The sequence below is a fragment of the Hippichthys cyanospilos genome, unplaced genomic scaffold, assembly GCF_059441005.1.
Source record: "Hippichthys cyanospilos isolate Australia breed blue-spotted pipefish unplaced genomic scaffold, RoL_Hcya_1.0 HiC_scaffold_25, whole genome shotgun sequence".
NCBI lineage: Eukaryota > Metazoa > Chordata > Actinopteri > Syngnathiformes > Syngnathidae > Hippichthys > Hippichthys cyanospilos.
In genome coordinates, this window is record NW_028283381.1 from 111404 (window position 1) to 129321 (window position 17918).

The 17918-nt window shown below is 40.4% G+C and overlaps 1 protein-coding gene and 1 pseudogene across 25 annotated transcripts; one reads left to right on the forward strand and one right to left on the reverse strand.

Annotated features, from left to right (window-relative positions):
* Nucleotides 1-361: 361 nt before the first annotated feature.
* LOC148405193 (uncharacterized) lies at nucleotides 362-17901 on the forward strand. Of its 24 annotated transcripts, none has more exons than XM_088407171.1 (12): nucleotides 5857-5928; nucleotides 8341-9436; nucleotides 9563-9761; nucleotides 9850-9870; nucleotides 9970-11183; nucleotides 11464-11561; nucleotides 11789-11916; nucleotides 12473-13106; nucleotides 13212-13276; nucleotides 14113-14204; nucleotides 14721-15619; nucleotides 15700-15752. In XM_088407171.1, exons 5-7 carry the CDS (start codon nucleotides 10816-10818, stop codon nucleotides 11857-11859), a joined length of 537 nt encoding a protein of 178 aa, XP_088263297.1. In that variant the 5' UTR covers nucleotides 5857-5928; nucleotides 8341-9436; nucleotides 9563-9761; nucleotides 9850-9870; nucleotides 9970-10815; the 3' UTR covers nucleotides 11860-11916; nucleotides 12473-13106; nucleotides 13212-13276; nucleotides 14113-14204; nucleotides 14721-15619; nucleotides 15700-15752. The 24 variants fall into 24 exon arrangements, 23 of the variants coding, with proteins under 23 accessions (XP_088263283.1, XP_088263284.1, XP_088263281.1 ...); XM_088407170.1 differs by having other exon boundaries at nucleotides 11789-11905; XM_088407176.1 differs by having other exon boundaries at nucleotides 9970-10361; nucleotides 10581-10682; nucleotides 10977-11905.
* Nucleotides 2104-4758, reverse strand: LOC148405194 (uncharacterized; annotated as a pseudogene). Its single transcript, XR_015864388.1, has 6 exons — nucleotides 4547-4758; nucleotides 4367-4472; nucleotides 4144-4160; nucleotides 3693-3833; nucleotides 3335-3587; nucleotides 2104-3233 (listed from the first exon to the last, which is right to left on the reverse strand). The product of XR_015864388.1 is annotated as an uncharacterized LOC148405194 (transcript).
* Nucleotides 17902-17918: the final 17 nt, after the last annotated feature.

Consider the following 17918-nt stretch of genomic DNA (forward strand, 5'->3'; position numbering starts at 1 on the left):
AAGCACTTCACAAAACTCAGCCTCCCATGGCGGCTCAGTTGCAGCAGCAGAGACCTGCTACTCCCTCAAGAACACCCGTCCAAGGTAAGCCAAATATCCATTATTATTTCACGTTTGAATTCGTTTTAAAAATATATATGTATTTGGTTGTTTCATTACGACTATCAATTAGGCGAGCATAACGCTCGGTAATTTTGCCGAATGCTGTTCGTTTGCTGGCAGAACCACACCAGTTTGAAAATAAAGGTGCGACATATTTCTCTGTTGCAGCCGAGGTAGCAAGACTTTTTGCGCCATATAGCCTACTGTAATTCCGCTGGAGCGAATAGAGTTAAAAGGCCGAGAAGACCAGCATTTCAAATCGGCTAAACAAGTCTGACCACCAGGCAGATAAAGTTCCAGATATGACCTTGAAAGCTCACCTTCTTGCTGCCGGACTTGGGGAGCAAAAATTAACATTTTCAGGTCAGTAGTTACCATAGCGATACCAAATCCCCCCCACCCAAGAAAAAAAATAAACAACAAACAACAATATTGCAAATGTATTCAAAATTTCATTCAAAGTCAATCACATGATAAATTAATATCTGACTCCAGCTTAATGTCCATAACATGAATAATGTTTTTTATGTGCTCAGTTGTGAGTGGGCATGAGTAAAGTATGGTTGTCACATCTGAACTGTTTGAAGTATTTCCAAAGCTCCAAAACTGAGGAGGTTTTGAACTTTTAAAGATAGCGGGATTTACTCGCAGCAGAAACCTTGGATTGATTCCGTGTCCAAGCTCTGGATACACACTTGCCTACCTGAAAGAGCCATCAACGATGATCGGACAGGCTACAATTTACATATGTCCACTTCAGCAGGATCTACCATTCCAGCCTTACGTATATTTACAGAGACTCATGTTCAATAGTCAAAGCAATGTTTACTGTTCATTTATAATCATTATTTAAAACTATTTTGTTGTCGTTAGGAGCACTCACAACAGGCCTCTGGACCAGAAGTCCCCTGCCTCAGTTGTGAAAAGGCAGTTCCCTTTTCAGGAATGAAGGTATACAGACTGAGCTGCAATGGTTGGGTGCTTTTTACCATTCTGCAAGATTAGTATATATTATTTTTGTTCCGAAACAAATGTCTCAAGAGTGTCGAGCACACAATCAAGATAATAGGAAGATATTTTGTACATTTCAAGGACATCAACAGAGGAATCAAAAACACATCAAGAGGCAGGCCAAAGTGAAAATGACAGAGAGACAGCCTCAGTCAATGACTGTTCCAGAGAGGCCTGAAACATCAGCGGAGAGTGCAGTCATACCAGGAGTGACTAACACTGAGGCACTGAACCATACAGACACAGAAGAAGGTTTATATCATCACAATAGAATTCCTCTCCAGTTGTGTGTAAAAGAGTCTCATTGAAAAATAACATATGTAGACAAATCTATACTAGCACTATAACACAACTATAGTGTATGTTAAAAATATTGTTTTTCAGAATGTTACATTCAACAAATGGTTGGGTTAAATAAAAAAGCCAACTATAAGTCAAAAAAGGACTGACCCAGTATTTAGGTCAATTTGATATAATTTTCTGAGTTGTTTTGCACAAAAGTAATTTCGAGAACTTAGTCATTCAATGATACACAAGACAGCCTCAAATGGACTTCGGTAAATGGACTTTCACTTATATAGCGCTTTTCTACCTTAGGTACTCAAAGCGCTTTACACTAACTAGTCATTTACCTACTGATGACGCAGCATCAGGAACAACCGGGGGTTCAGTGTCTTGCTCAAGGACACTTAGACATGGTCTTGATGGTCGGGGGATCGAACCCACGGCCTTTCGGCTGGGAGACGACCACTCTACCACTAAGCCATGCCGCCCCTAATCTGGGTTGTTTTAACCAAACCTGAAAATGTGATCAAATAAATATTGGAATTAGTCTTTTTTTTTCCCTTGCTCATAAGTTATTTTGAACCTATTGGTTTGAAAGCTAATTCCTTCCTTTTTTAACTTGGCATTTCATTAATTAATATGAATCATATATTTATGGATAACGAGTAGATATCTGTTTCATGTAACTTGCAAACTCACAACACGTCTCTCTGACATCTATTACTTTATTTTCATTTTTATTTATTTCTAGAATGGGAGCTTATTAAGGAACCAGCTCAAGCTACCAAGGTTTACATAGAGAGTTTGTGAAGGAAACATGCATTTGGGAAACCACTGAGAATGAAGATAGATGCAAGGGACTCTGAGGAGGACAGGGAACGAGAAATGTTTAAATTATAAAAGTTATTGAATGCACTGATCAGGAGGTTTAAGTGACACAAATTCTGTATCAGTGAAACTACACAAATACCATGCAGTTTTTGGCATCTGTTTTATTATCCATCTTTTAAACATTTTTGTATCACTCATCTGAGTGTGAAGAACACAGCATTGATGTTATCCATTCTGTGTACCAGTGACGAGAGTTCATGTATCTTCATTAAAGATACTTAAAGTTCAATTTCTGGAAGTACTGCAGCTGTCAAAAGGTAGCTTCAACCTGAAAGGACGAGGAATATGATCAATTTTGAATTTATAACCGGTGACATGAGGTATTTAGCAGTGATGGGAAAAGAAGGCTTTAAGATGCTTCATGACCCAGTTGTATTTTTTTTTTACTCCTTCTAATGGTACTCTGTTCAACATAGGCTTTGGAACTTCCTGTTTTGAACAGACAATGGAAGCTCCAGCCTTAGTTTTTGAACTACTTATTTTATTTTACTTCCACTAGGTACATCATGCTGACATTTTTAAACCTCTTTCTTTAAGCCAACAGTGGCCATTTAGACTTCTTAAAATGACATAACCTGGGGTGCTGCTTTCTGTGTGTGATAGGCCATTCTCAAAGGTTTTGTCCCCTCTCATAATGAATTCCATATCAAAAAGGTACAACTCTTTCTTTAACCTCAGTAGGATCTGCCATCGGGCCTTGCTCTCTGTAACGTCTCCAGAGTTGTTGTGGTGATTGGTTCCTTTCAGTTCTAAGGCCATGACAGTTCCAAGCATCTTGGAAAGAGTTCAGGCTTTGCTGAATTTGTGGAAGGAAGATCCGGTGCAGTCCAAAAAGATGAACTTCGTTGTCTGGATTCAGTGTTCCCTTTGCTTCAAGTGAAGTGAAGATCTGATAGAAGAGGTCCAGGGAATGCTGATAAACGTCTCTCCATATCCTTTCAATTCTGTGCTTAGGATAAAATTGGCAATGTATCAAATTATTTCTTAGTGACATTATAAAGAAATACACTCATCTGGTGATATTGTGATCCAAATGTGTATTTACCGCTGGTTATGGACACTTCTGCCTGTGATGTGTGAATTCCTGTCAGTATCCCTGCTCCTGATCATGAACTCTGCCACATCTGCATTCTCTCCCCCTTTATCAGATCTGACTCTTGAAGGCAGCCCATACTGATTAACAGCAGCTATGAAACTTTCTTTGTAAGACTGTACAAGCTCTGTTATTGCCAGCCACAGTCAAATAGACCACTAAACGACTGAATCCATCCACCCCGCCAAGGACAACAAATCTCCACCTGTCAGGCAGTTGTGAACAGACAAAAAAAAAGTTTATGGTAAAGCATATCGTATTCAATATTAACTAGAGAAAGATGTACAGATTACTGAATACGATCACTGACCTGATTAGTATATGGTTCCCATCTATATGCCATAAAGAATTTGGGCCTGGAACAGAATACTGTCGTCGTCTTGAAACATGCAACCTGAGCCGTCTCATTTGAATTCCCTCTGCATCGACTCTGCGTAAAGACTCTTGCAGCCTTGAGATTGACAGAAGGAAAATAAAATTGACCTCTGGGATTTCTTAAGGTATCCTTTTTTGAAGCAATGGTCAGGTTATAAGTAACAAATATACAGTCATGTGTGTAAACAGTTTCAGTGCAGCAAAGCCAAAGCCTTCAAAATAAAAGTTATTCAACACACGACAGAAACAAATCAAGTTGCTAACTTAAATTTCAGCAGATTGCAGATAAAATCCCAGATGCATGAAATCAGCTAGGCTCCCTAATTGATTTCAAAGAAGCAATACTTTAAAACGAATTAAAACATTGCTCATATCGTTTTACTCACTTGGAACACGCACACCTCTTGCATTCAGATGGCCACGCATGAACTTGTAGCCGGAATTTGGATGTGGACTTCACTTACAATGCGGTCCAGTTCCTTGTCGTTCATCGTTGAAGAGAGATCTCTCTATCTACACAAAATACATTACCGATAATAAAGAAATATGGCACTAAACGTGGATGAGATCGCTGAATAAGTTGACAACTTGTGAATGTAGTACACTTACCTCAAACTGGCTTGCTTCATGAGTCTCCTGACTGTCCTCTTTGAGACTCCGAACGTCGCTGCAATTTGACTTGTTGATAATCCACAAAGTACGTAATTTTCCAGAACTGCAATTGGTATATCAAACGCCAAACGTCCCGATCCATTTGTGTGTCGTGCTCGGGGACCTGTGAACCTCTACTGTACTTCCTCTAAAATTGCAGTCACTCTTGGGTCAATGTCGGAAACGGAAAGTGCAGAAATAAGTCCAGCAACTTCAATAAATTCCTTCACTTTTCGTTGAATAAAATCGTTTTCTACAGGCCCTGCCTCCACATTTTCAGCAAGGTCTGAAATATCTCGACCTAACTGTCGTGAAAGATCACGAAGGTCCTCTGTCATCGCATCCGCCATGTTTCCAACCTCTTCAGGCCGAAGTAATGGATTGGACATGATTTGAGTTAACGGGCTTTGGGCCCGCCCACTAAATTGACGAGGGAGGTTGACAGATTGCCGAATGACAGATAGAGAAATAGCTGAAAACTGGCCGTGTTTCATACTTTGCTAAACTGTCAACCTCTCCCGTCAAATTTGATGGGTGGGCGGGTCCTAACATCTGATTGGTTACCCTTGCAAGACAAAGCAGGGTAACCAATCAGGTGTAGGACCCGCCCATTAAACTATGACGCGAGAGCTTGACAGATAAGTAAAGGATGAAACGTAGCAACAGCATGTCATTAAATATAAGTGTCAATAAATAATTAAATGTGTCATTAATTAAATAAATGTGTCATTACATGATTAAATGTGTCATTAATTAAATAAATGTGTCATAAAATAATTAAATGTCATTAATGAAATAAATGTTTAATTATTTCAATGAAACGTTTAAATTATTTAAACATTTATTTAATTAATGACACTTTTAATTAATTAATGACACTTTTAATTATTTAATGACACTTATATTTAATGATTGAATGGTACATTTATTTATTGAATTTTGGCACTTTTGGTCCTCCATACGATACATCGTCCCACTTGGTGATTTTTTTTGACAAGAGAATTGTAGTTGCCGTACTCGGCCCAGTCATGGATGTCGACGCTGCTCACGCGATAGTTGAAATGACAGCTTATTTTTTCTTTCTTTTTTTTCTAAATTCTTTATTACTGATACAATGCAGTACATGGCAATAAATATTTCACGATCCTGTGGGCTACAAACCATCAGATTCAGTACAACACAACATTAAACAAATACTGTAGATTAAAAAAGCGAACTCCCTGTGTCAGTTTGTGGTAGAGGACTGTTTAGGAAGAGTGGGACATCACAGCTCTAATTTCGGACCCGCGCTCATAACATTTACGGCCCTATTGATTCACAAGTTCAAGTCTTAGTTCAATTTGCCCCTCACTACCGGCAACAAATCTAAATAATATATTGTTAAAAATTTTTTTTGCATAGCAACACTCCAAAGACGTTTCCAAAATAAACTTCGTTTCCAAGTGTCAGCGAAAGTAACCCAAGGGCTGACCTCCGTGCACTTGCTCTTCCGGTTTAGCTCTTCCCGTGGGTACCGTGAAGTAAGTAAGTCGTCTAAACTGTTGCGATATTAATATTTGTAATTGTTGTCATATTTAGTCATTATTACTTCAACTTTGTTCGCTAAGTTTTTTCGTCCTATAGTATGCCGACACGTGTGCTACGTGTGCTAATTTGATGACGCATTTGACTAGTTATGTTGCGGTAATATAATGTAGTAACCTGGTTGCTTACTTAATGCAATACATCGACCGCCACCATCTTCTACTTTTATGAATAAAACGTTGTTTTCATTATCATTTATTTTAATCATTATTTCATTATTTTTCGTTACGCAATAATGAACAACAACACTAAGTTAGTGGTGTACTTAGTTGTCGTAAAAATAAATGTTGTAATTAACTTTACTTTCTCCAATTAGTGGTGTACTTAGTTGGTGTTAAAAAAAAAGTAGCCTCTATGTTCTTCCATGACTTTGTTTTCACTATTTTGAGTATTATTAATTACATTATAATTTGTTCATTACGTGTTTGTTCGCTAGTATACTAATGCTACGTGTGCTGTGAAATATATTCAAATTCAGCTATCACTAAATTCCCCTAGAATTTCCCCCACTATTGTTATTATTGTTATTATCGTTATTATTATTTTCACATGCTTGCTTATCTAACGTAATTTTGCTGCCATTATCGTTATCTACAATCTTCTATTTACAGATGTAATTGTATGGCTTTAATAAATATCAGCAAGACAAAATGTAGACGTTCTTTCTCATTCATTATTAATTACTTACACATCCTTAAGTAATTTGCTGTAAAAACGATTAAACCTAATTATAAAATATTTCGTTCGGTGGAATGTACAGCACATAACTAAATGAAAAAACAGTGCAAAATTAAATGACACAACCATAATTTTATAGAAGAAGTGACGGTTGAACAAAAATCGTCAATACCCTAACTTGTCATCGTTGTCATTGTGCCAATTCAATTGTCGTCTTAAACACATGTGATATTAGATATGCATGTTTAATTTTGTGAAAGATATTTTTTAAAAAGTCTTGCTGCCTTGAACTCAATGTCTGAAGTATTTCTGACAACTGTGAGTAGAAACGGAGAACAGCACATATCTGTCAGGCTCATCTTAACTGTCTTGTTTGTCACCGGACTTCAAATGTAATAGCCATATATGAAGAAGACAAAAGAACGTTGGTCAAATCATTCTAATAAGGCTTTTTGGGATAATGGGGTTGAGTAGCTATTAGATTATAATTTTTTTAAATGTAATTCCGGTGTGTTTCTCAAAAATATATGCATATTTTAAAAATACTCTTCATAGCACTTTTTTGCATACATGCCACTTTCAAAATCGTTTTTTTTTTAAATTTTTTTTTTAAATGCGTCATGTAATCCCGGAGTACATATAACAGTTAGGCATCTCCTTTTTAGCAGTTGAACGCTTGACTTTGCGACAAATATTAGATGTATTAGATATAAGTAGGTTCCAGTCAGTGTCTCGTTTTTTGCTCTTGAAGTCTTGTACATCATCCCCCCACACACACACACACACACACACACATAAGCACACACACATATTCACACATCCATCAGCATGCTGTTTTTGGCATTAGTAGGGGTATGCGAAACATGTTACAGTGTATACATTAACAGCTAAATAAAAGACAGTAAATAAAAAGTACATTTAATTATTTCTCTGTTGGCTAATTGTTAGATTTTTGGTAAGTGGACTTTTTGGCATTGGTATGGATAACCTGAATTTCATTATTGTTAATTTTATAAATTAGTAAAATATATTTTTTGAAACTATTGGAGAAAACCTTAAATAAACTAATGTGAAAATGAACATGTTTTATTCATACCAAAAAGGTTAAAAGATGTGTATTGCATAAACGTTAAGGTCTGCTTAGAAGCTAAAATTTGTCTTTAATGTTGACGGCGATGTGATTTGTGCAATTGCAAATGCTCTCGCTAAAGTACCTGGATGTCTGTAGTTCCTGATGGCACACCATTTTTGAACTGATAGGTACAGCTCACCTTTGCATTAGATGGTGATGTCCGTTCAAGAATGCATCACTTGCTTAACATCAAATAAAACCATACAGTTACAGTACATATGAAACTGTATATAGCTAACACCAACAGATGATTTTGTGCAAAAAATCTTCATATGTGTTTTGAGGATGCATCACTTGGTTAACATCAAATAAAAGCATACAATTACAGTACATATGAAACTGTATATAACTAACACCAACAGATGATTTAGTGCGACTGTCTTGTGTGGATGAACGTTTTGCCAGAGACACTAACTACTTGTTCTTTGCTCAGTTTGTGACTGAAATCCACCAGGCCACATCAAGCATAAGAATACAGCTACGTAAAGGTAAACCTTTTACCAGAGACAGTCGGCAAATAAACAATGCTATGTTGCAGGACAAACGGGAAGTTGAAAAACTGATACACAGCAAAGACGCCGTCCGCTTCATGGTCCCGTTAAGGGGCACCCCGGCCTTTTGGGAGAAATGTCTCAAGGACCTTTTTGCCATGATTCGGCAGCTAGGCACACCCACGTTCTTCTGCACATTCTCCACTGTTGAAATGCGTTGGGAAGAAGTCATCACCGCCATCAAAGCGCAAAAAGGTGAACGGGTGATTTTCGCTCACCACGACTGGGCCACAAAGTGTGAAATTCTCCGCAGCAATACGATGACAACGATGCGCATGTTTGACAAACGTGTGGAAGCTCTGTTCTCCGGCGCAACCCATTGGAAAAGTGGTCGACTACTTTTACAGATTGGAGTCTCAGCACAGAGGAAGTCTGCACATCCATTGCATCATTTGGGTTGAAGGCGCCCCCATCTTTGAGGAGGCCTCAGATCAAGAAATCTGCGATTTTGTGTCGCGCTACATTTCCGCTGAGCTGCCCAACCTGGAAAAGGAACCCAAACTGCATCAAAAAGTCACAGAGGTTCAGATGCAAAATAAGTCTCATTCAAAGACGTGCATCAAAGCACCCGGCGCGCAGTGCCGTTTTGGTTTCCTCAAGCAGCCGTGCGAGAGAACCATGATCATGAGACGTGAAGAGTGTGATGGAGAAAATCCAGAGAAGTAGAAGTGGTCGGCGCCAAACCCCAAGCTTGTTGATTTGCAAAAGTTGCTGAACGAACCGGAAACGGCCTCTCTGACTTTGCCGCAGCTACTGGCTAAGTGCGAGCTCACCAGTGATGAGTACATGGAAGGTTTGTACTCAATTGCCGCAAAGACCTCTGTCGTGCTCAAGCGAGAGCCCAAAGACTGCTGGGTGAACAACTACAATCGACACCTGCTTCTTGCTTGGGATGCAAATATGGACATTCGGTACATTCTGAATGCTTATTCCTGCATTACCTACATCTGCAGCTACATCAGCAAAGCTGAACACGGCCTGAGCCAGTACCTGAAATCGGTGATTGTGAACTCCCGCAGCGAAAATGTCAACGAGAGCGATGAAATGAAACAAATCATGCAAGTGTACTCAAAGAAAAAAGAGGTGAGTGCACAAGAGTGCGTCGCACGCGAATGTGGCCTCCATATGAAGCAAGCGTCCTGCAGTGTGGTTTTTGTACAAACCAGTGACAATGCGCTGAAAATGAGTTATCCCCTCTCTTACCTTGAGGGCCAAACGCAGGAGTCCGTTGAAGTGTGGATGACCGGCTTGCCGGAAAAGTATAAGGGCAGACCTCAAACAGAGGAATTTGAAGCGAAGTGCTTGGCTGATTTTGCCTCAACCTGCGGAATCGTGTACGGCAAGCAAGCTAAAGGCGGAAATGTTTTCCCCCTGCTGAACGACATGGGGTATGTCCAAAAAAGAACAGGTAAACACGCCGTCATCAAATACTGTAAATTTTCACAGGAAAAAAATCCATTCTCAAGCTCTATCTGCCTCATCGTGCCGACTGCCAGTTGAAGTCCAGAACCAAAGAGGTAAGAGGTTTTTGAGTTTTGCACATGAGCGCTGCAGAGGTGTTGAAAGGTTCATGCAGTCCTACATACAAGTTGTTTCAAGACCATGCCTTTGTACAGTTGCCGGCTGCTGAGCATCCAGAGGCCGTTGTGCAAATTGTCGACTGGAAGAGAAAGAACGATGAGAAGCACAGCAAAGATGTTGACAACGCCATCCGAGAGGTGGAGGAAAGCGGAATAGTCTTCAACGAGTGGTGTCAGCTAGCGCCCGAAAGAGAACTGCAAAGACTCGAGTGCATCGAGGAAATCAATGCGAGGGATGATCCCGGTGACGCAGAGATGTTGACAACGCCATCCGAGAGGTGGATGAAAGCGGAATAGTCTTCAACGAGTGGTGTCAGCTAGCGCCTGAAAGCGAACTGCAAAGACTCGAGTGCATCGAGGAAATTAATGCGAGGGATGATCCTGGTGACGCGGAGGAAAACGTACCAGACTACAATGTCAGGTCCGAGGTAACGGAAATGTCCATCGCGACGGAAGCCGCCGCATCGATCCGGCTGTTTTGCGCGACATATATCGGACCCTTAACCGAACGCAAGCGTGTGCCTTCTACCTGGTCAGAGATTGGTGCATACGACGTGTGTGTGGCTTAAAACCACGGCAGTTCTTCTATTACATCAATGGTGGCGCCGGAATGGGGAAGTCACATTTAATCAAATGTATTCACGCAGAGGCTACAAAAATACTGCGCAGACTGGCTGAGGAAGCGGACATTTCCAAACAAACGGTCATTCTTGCAGCCTTCACTGGCACCGCGGCCTTCAACATTTCAGGTATGACTTTTTACACTGCCTACTGAAACTGCCAAGAAGCCTCAAACCCCCGTATCATGGCCTGGGCAACAAACTGGACGAAGTGAGAGCGGAGCTATTGCTCGCTGAAATTCTCATCATCGACGAGACTTCCATGGTGTCGAAAGACCTCTTTGCATATGTCGACGCCCGGTTGAAGCAAATCAAAGGAATCAATTTACCATTTGGTGGCATGTCCGTTATCGCTGTCGGGGATTTCTATCAGCTACCTCCTGTGAGACAGTCCAAACCTTTAGGTGTTTACGATCCCACCAGACTGGACCACTGGCGCGACAACTTTGAAATGATCACGCTGACCGAAATCATGAGGCAGAAGGATGACGTTCCGTTCGCCAAACTACTGAACCGACTTCGCGTCAAAAAGAAGTCCCATGAGCTGTCGGAAGTGGACAGAGCTTTGCTGGCTATGACTTACACCGCTGCCCGAAGGAAGTTCTTCATGTTTTTGCCACAAACAAACAGGTAAATGAGCATAACTCTCATATGCTGAATCTGCTTCATGAGGAAATTGTGACCATCGATGCCGACAACTACAAGAAAGACCAAAGGACTGGCACAATGGCGAGACAAGCCGCCCCTGTCCAAGGGGCAAAGAACAAGTTGGCAACGAAATGTGGCAGCGGTGTAGGTATTTGGGTGAAAGAACACATTCCGGCACACAAAACAATCTACATCCAGGGTGTCACTGATATTGAATTTGTTGTGGTCAAACTTGAAGCTCCCATCAATATGTTCATTGCAGCTGTGTACCGGCCTCCGGGACAGAGTCTGCGCTCTTTTTTGCCAAAGTTGGAAAGGTTGTTGTACGCTCTGGAAGTGATGGATCATCATCGGATCTTGGTATGTGGAGATTTCAATGAAGATGCACTCTCAGACTCATACAAGCCCAATATGGAACTGTTAGTCTCTAAGGGTTACACACAGCTCATAAATACAGGTACCACTGACAAGAACACACTGCTTGACCTCATTTTTGTCTCCCGACCTCAGTGTGCTGTTCATTCAGGTGTACTGCGAACATAATATAGCTATCACAACCCTGTCTTCTGTGTCTTACACACTGAAAGGTGAGTCATGTCCAATTAGCACATTAAGAGTTGTCCCTGTCGTGTTATGGAGCCCTAATGTTAACCTGTGATGGAATGAAATCCGGGGTGATGATGGTCACGCGTGTGTGTGAGAAGGTGAGTAGGAGGTGAGTCAAATTTTGAGACAACGAAAAAAATAATAATAATAATAAATGGAGGACGGAGTGTCAAGTCGATGGGAGGGAGTGGTGGGATTATATGTTGACATTTGATAGGATGAAATCTGCTGCGAAGACGGTTTAACGTGTGTGTAAGGTGAGTGGAAGGTGAGGAGGAGAGACAATGTACAGAGAAAGTATAAAAATCTTTGGGGAGGGAGGGTCTAGTGGAATTATTTTTGTTCACAATTTTGACAATGTAATAATCGTCAGCGTGAAATGACAGCAGAAAACAGACCAAGTAAGTCTCTATAAAATATTTTTTTTGTCAACTGTAAGTGTTGTCATTTTACTCTCCTCTACTTTAAACAGGTTAGTTGTTCTGAAGAGATGGTAGATTCATCTCATAATAGAGAGCATATATATGTGTGTACATAATCTTAATGTGCTACCATTGTAGAAAATGAAATGGTTATACTTAAATGTTGGAAAGAGCCAAGCCCATCTCGCCTTTGCAGCATGCGAATTTCTACTCGACACTATTGTATTCCCCTTTTTCTCACAGGGTAGAAGAATGGGTGCCCAAATACATACATCAAGGAGCACTGACTTGTAAACCAAGGTGGCAGCCAAGCAGGACTTCTCTTCATTCCTGTCACGAATAACCCGCGGATCCCAAATGGGAATGGACCCCAACTAGGCACGAGAGGTGAAGTTACTGAGTTTATTAACAAAAGGAGCACGCAAGGCGTGAGAAAAACACAAAAACAGTCCGAAGGCAAAGTAGCAAACCAAAGTCACAAAGTACCAACACAAAGCGAGACGAGAACGTCTGGATCTAAAGTCCACGGGGAAGAAGGGCAGCAAGGAGGACGTGAGTCCACGGGGGATGACTGCAAACAAAGTAGCAACAGAAATCGTTCACAAGCCGTAAAACATAACACGCACAAAGTACAAACCAAGAAGACTCGAGAAGGTGGGACGTGAGGTCAAGAGCGCTGGGATTCACGGGACGGCAAGCGAGCTTGACGAGGGGATAACCCGGCAAAGGCTTGTTTGTAAGTGCCGGCCAGCTTATAAAGCCCTCTGACGAGATGCGCAACAGGTGTGAGTGTCCGATGGCCCCGCCCAATGCGGAGGAAGGAGACAGTCTGCAAATCAACACAAACTAAAAAGACAAGAAACGTGACAATTCCAGTGTAAGTTACTGTGAACTACTGTATGTCAGTTAAAACCAATTGTAGGTCTGCCTATCTTTTGGAGCAGTCGTCCTCACTACCATCTATTTTGATTATATTTTGTAGATCTGGATTAAACCAAGTCTGTTTTCTGCTCTCTTCAGACTGTCTTCTTTTATTCGTAGGAAAAGGTAAGTCGCTCATCATTCAACCTGTCTTCCTTTGTAAAGCCAGTAAAATAATTTTTGGCCCGTGTATTTTATCAGGATATTTGTTCAGAGGAAATAGACGTCAATACTAGAACAGAAGCCACTTGTGTGCGTTTTTCATGTCACTTTCTGATTGCACGTGCATATGACTGGACATTACGCATGACATATGAATTTAAACGGCATGCCATTGTAGAGATATAAATGGAAAGGATATTTACATATTGTTGGGTTTGAAGTGGGCTTGATACCCCACAAATGACCCGAGGAGAGGTGTAAATAACAACACAGGAGTCAGAGATTAAGTTTTACCACTGCAGTGGGGAGAGCTCGAAAAAGAGCGTGACCATGTCAGCCTCGTTGCAAAGTCTCTCTTCCCTCTCTCTCTCCGAGCTTTCGGACTGCAGTCTTTTTATTAAAAAACTGTTACTGAGGTGTGGGGGTCTCACAATTCAACCGTCACACAACATGAGCATTGTGCACCGTGGCAGAACTTGCAGATAACTTGCGATTCAGGCCTTGCCCTTGACATTGTTTTTAACACACACACACATATGAGACAAAGAGGCACTGTGGTGTCTGAAAAAGTAAGTTAGAATACATGAAGCAAAGCTGTTGTACTAATGAATCAGCCAGAAAAATAGCAATTAGAATACATAAAGCAAAGCTGTTGCACTATTAAATCAGTCAGTTTATCTTACACATATATTGTAAGACAAAGCCAAGTCTGTTTTACTTTTGTATATATATTTATTTATTATTTATATATGTTATATATTTGTACTCAATGGTTCTGAATTCCTTTTTTTTCCCCCCAGATTAAAATGATCGGTGCCCATAAATATACATCGTGGAGCACTGACTTGAAAACCAGGGTGGCAGACAAGCAAGGACTTCTCTTCATTCCAGTGTAAGTTGCCGTGAACTGTGTCAGTTAATGCTTTCAGTGCCATGGACAAGAATTCTACCCTTTAATAATAGTAATCACAATAATAACTAAATAATAAAGTTATAAGTATGTTCTTATGGAGAATACACTCATAATGAGAATACACTCTTGACTACTAATGCTTATCTAAAATAAGTTCTGTAAGCTCTGTTGTGATAAAATGTGACCACTAGATAACAGTGTTTTTACATATAAAACATAACTATTGTCAACTGAACATGCATTCAAAGGAATGGTAGTCAATCTTTCATGTGATATATTCATATTTTCATTTTTTTTTTACATTTACATATTTACATAGACATAGTATCCAATATTCTGTTGGCCGTGAAAGATGATTGAAAATGCAAAATACACTGGCTCTCTCGAGGTTTCCTTTTCCGATAACGCTTGGCACTAAAAGAGTTAAAACAAACTATAGGTTCGCCTCTCTTTTGCAGTTTGTCCTCACCCCCTGAATGTGTTTCTTGTTTGCAGGCCTATGTGTTCCCCATGTTGCCTGTGGCTCCACACATTGCATTCATCCAAAGAAAAGATCACCACCGTGTGCAAGAGTTTGATGACACATCATCAGGCTTGTCCATTGGCAGTTTCCCTCTGGATTAAAACAAGTCTGTTTTTTCCTTCTTTAATTGGTTGGAAAAGCTAAGTAGCTCATCATCTTCTTTTGTAACGACAGTAACTTTTGTCCCATCTACTTCTAACGGGTTCTTTGTTCAGGAGAAAGAGCTAGCAATCAAGCAGGAGTTGTCCTCATTCTGGTGTAAATTGCTGTGATTTATTTCAGTTAAAACTAAAAATGTGCATATCTCTATCAGCTTTTGTTGTCACCTCCTCAGTGTATTTTGTTTCTTTTTTGGAGACCGATGTTTTCCACTTGTTGCCTGTGGCTCCACATGTTGCATTCATCCAAAGAACGAGTGGAAGATCACCACCGCGTCAAAGGCTTTGATGACACATCATCAGGCTTGTCCAGTGGCAGTTCCCCTCTGGATTAAAACACGTCTGTTTTGTGCTTTCTACAGACCATTTTCTTTCTATTGGTAGGAAAAGGTAAGTAGCTCATCATAAGTAATTTTTGTCCCATCTACAGTATTTCTAACAGGTCCTTTGTTCAGGAGAAAGGAGAGAGTTGCCGTAATTTATGTCAATTACAGCTAAAAAAATGTGGATATCTTTCTCAGCTTTTGTTTTCACCCCCTTAACGGATTTGTTTCGTTATTGTAGACTGATGCTGTCCACTTGTTTCCTGTGGCTCCACATTTCATTCATCCAAACAACAGCTGGACGTTTGCCACCAAGTAGAAGATTTTGATGAGCCATTGTACTGCTTGCTCAAGGACCTGTTGTCATCTGGAACATCTCCTCTCTTCAAGGTAAACTGCTAATCATTAAGCCTATCTTTTTTCCTAAAGCCATTAAATGTTGTAAAAATATTTCCTTTCTTTTTTAACAGGCTCTTTGTTCGGGTGCACAAGCAGTTTATAGCAGAATCACAGTAACAAATATGTGAGTGTATTCATGTCACTGGATACTTGATTGGGCATGAGTGTGATATACTAATTTACTGTATTGTAGAAAATGAAAGATGATGTCAGCATCATGGAAGTTTTGTCGTGTGTTCTCCTTTTTCCCCAAGAGACAAAAAAAAAAGTAAAAATGAAGAAGAAAAAGAAAACAAGTGCCAACAACATGAAGACCACGGACAACCAAGCACCACTTCTGCCGATTCATTTGTAAATCGCCAATAGGAGTAGCCAAATTGCTATTAAGTGGTGTTTTAAATGCAGCGTTATCTTTTTACAGCTTTAGTCTTCACCACCTCCTTCATCTTTTCATCATGCGACCTTGCTGAGGAGTTTACAAGGACCATGACGCCATCCTATCCTTAGAATGCAATCTCTTTTCCTGTTCTTACGCTGTTGTCCCTGCATTGAAAAGAACAGTCCTAGTCCCCCAATCCAACCTACATGATCTGTATCCATAGATACATTTTTGCCATCATCTGTGTGCTCTGCAAAGGTTGCTCTATGAAATACCTTTTCACTCATGCATTTGTTTAAATACATTTGTATGTACCATACTCATGATTCCGTTAAATCTCTGAGATCAAACAAGCATTCTGGGAGGCACATCTACCTCAATTTGTTATTGCCTGTGTTAACTTTTACCCTCGCAAATTATATCCATCCATCTATTTGTCGGCGCATAGCCTCACGCGGACCGCTCACTTGCTGGTGTCTATGCCAGCTGTCTTCAGCAGTGGGTGAGGGACACTCTCAACTGGTTGCCAGCCAATCGTAGCCCTAGCAAATTATGGAATGAGAACAAATCAGCTCCAAAATCTAACCACTGCCGTTGATACAGACAATGTTTCATGTAACATCTTAATATTCCATAACATAAATACAATCTCTCACTCTTGACACATGAAGCTATAATGTACTGCTTCACATCACACAACTACAGTGGACCCCCGTGTTACGAACTTAATCCGTTCAGCAGCTATGCTCGTAACTCGAATTGCTCGTATGACGGGAAATCCAAACCTATGTTAATTAGTGAATGCGTGCAACGCGTGCAAAAACCTTAGGTAAAAACATCATGACTTTATACACATATTAAAAAATAGTAACAATCTACTGTACAGTTAAATTAAACAAATATACAAAGGAAAAATGACATTTACCTTTGGGGCGACGTGACTTGAGCTGGGTGGAGGCGGAGGGGAGCAGAGACCAACCCGCAGAATTTATTTATTTTCTTAAATGAAAACTTTTCTCAAACGAGAACATATCACAGGCGATTTCCTTCACTTTAATCCATAATAGAAGAAGCCTCTCCATTTTGTTGTTGACCGAGGTCCGTCCCCTGGCAAGGAAAGTCTTGCCCTTAGAAGAATGCCGAGCGGTTTCGGCCATACTCACGAGCAAGGTTAACTATGCGTGCGCCTTCGTATTTTTTTATTATCTCCTGCTTCGTTTCTATTGTCATCATCCTCTTATTTCTTCCTTTACCACCACTCGCAATTTTAGAAGCCATGTCTAACAGATAAAGTTTGCAAAGTCTTCACAACACACCGACCGGCTGTGCCATCAAGCTAGATGAAGGCGTTCGGCCAATAGCACATTGGCATTTCTCTGATTGACGTGACGCTGGCCAATAGCATATCCGCATCTCCGTGACTGAGACCAGGACTGTGACCTTAATCGACCAATAGCATATCAGCATCTCCGTGACTGACACCGTGACTGACACAGTGACTGTAACATTGTAAGAGCAATAGCATATCAGCGTTACCGTGACATGTGAGAACAGTTGATTTTGTTGATGCAGCAAAGCGAAAAAAATAGTACGGACACATTGACCGGCATGTTGGGGCATGTTGGATTGTTCATAAAACGAAAGGTTTGTGCGTAAGAGGGGGACAAAAAACGCCGCGGTCCACGTTCGTAAAATGAAAAGTTTGTAAAAGAGGGAGTTCGTAAACCATTGTATTTGTATTTGTTGGTCTCCTTTTTCAATGGTTTGCACTTAAAATTTTTGACAAGCTTGTTTGATCTTAGAGATTTGTTTCTATTCCTTTAATCCATTTTTTTACATAAGTCTTTGTGCATCTTTTCATCCACTATTTTATCATTACGTCTTCATTAAGAAATCTTAAAGCAGTTATTA

What these genes read in the sequence shown, in the direction of transcription:
- LOC148405193 (XM_088407157.1), top strand. Translation starts at nt 9,140, where the DNA reads ATGGAAGGTTTGTACTCAATTGCCGCAAAGACCTCTGTCGTGCTCAAG. An exon ending in TGTACTCAAAGAAAAAAGAG is followed by an intron (nt 9,437 to 9,562) that starts GTGAGTGCACAA and finishes TCTTACCTTGAG; the next exon opens with GGCCAAACGCAGGAGTCCGT. An exon ending in CCCCTGCTGAACGACATGGG is followed by an intron (nt 9,742 to 9,799) that starts GTATGTCCAAAA and finishes AAATTTTCACAG; the next exon opens with GAAAAAAATCCATTCTCAAG.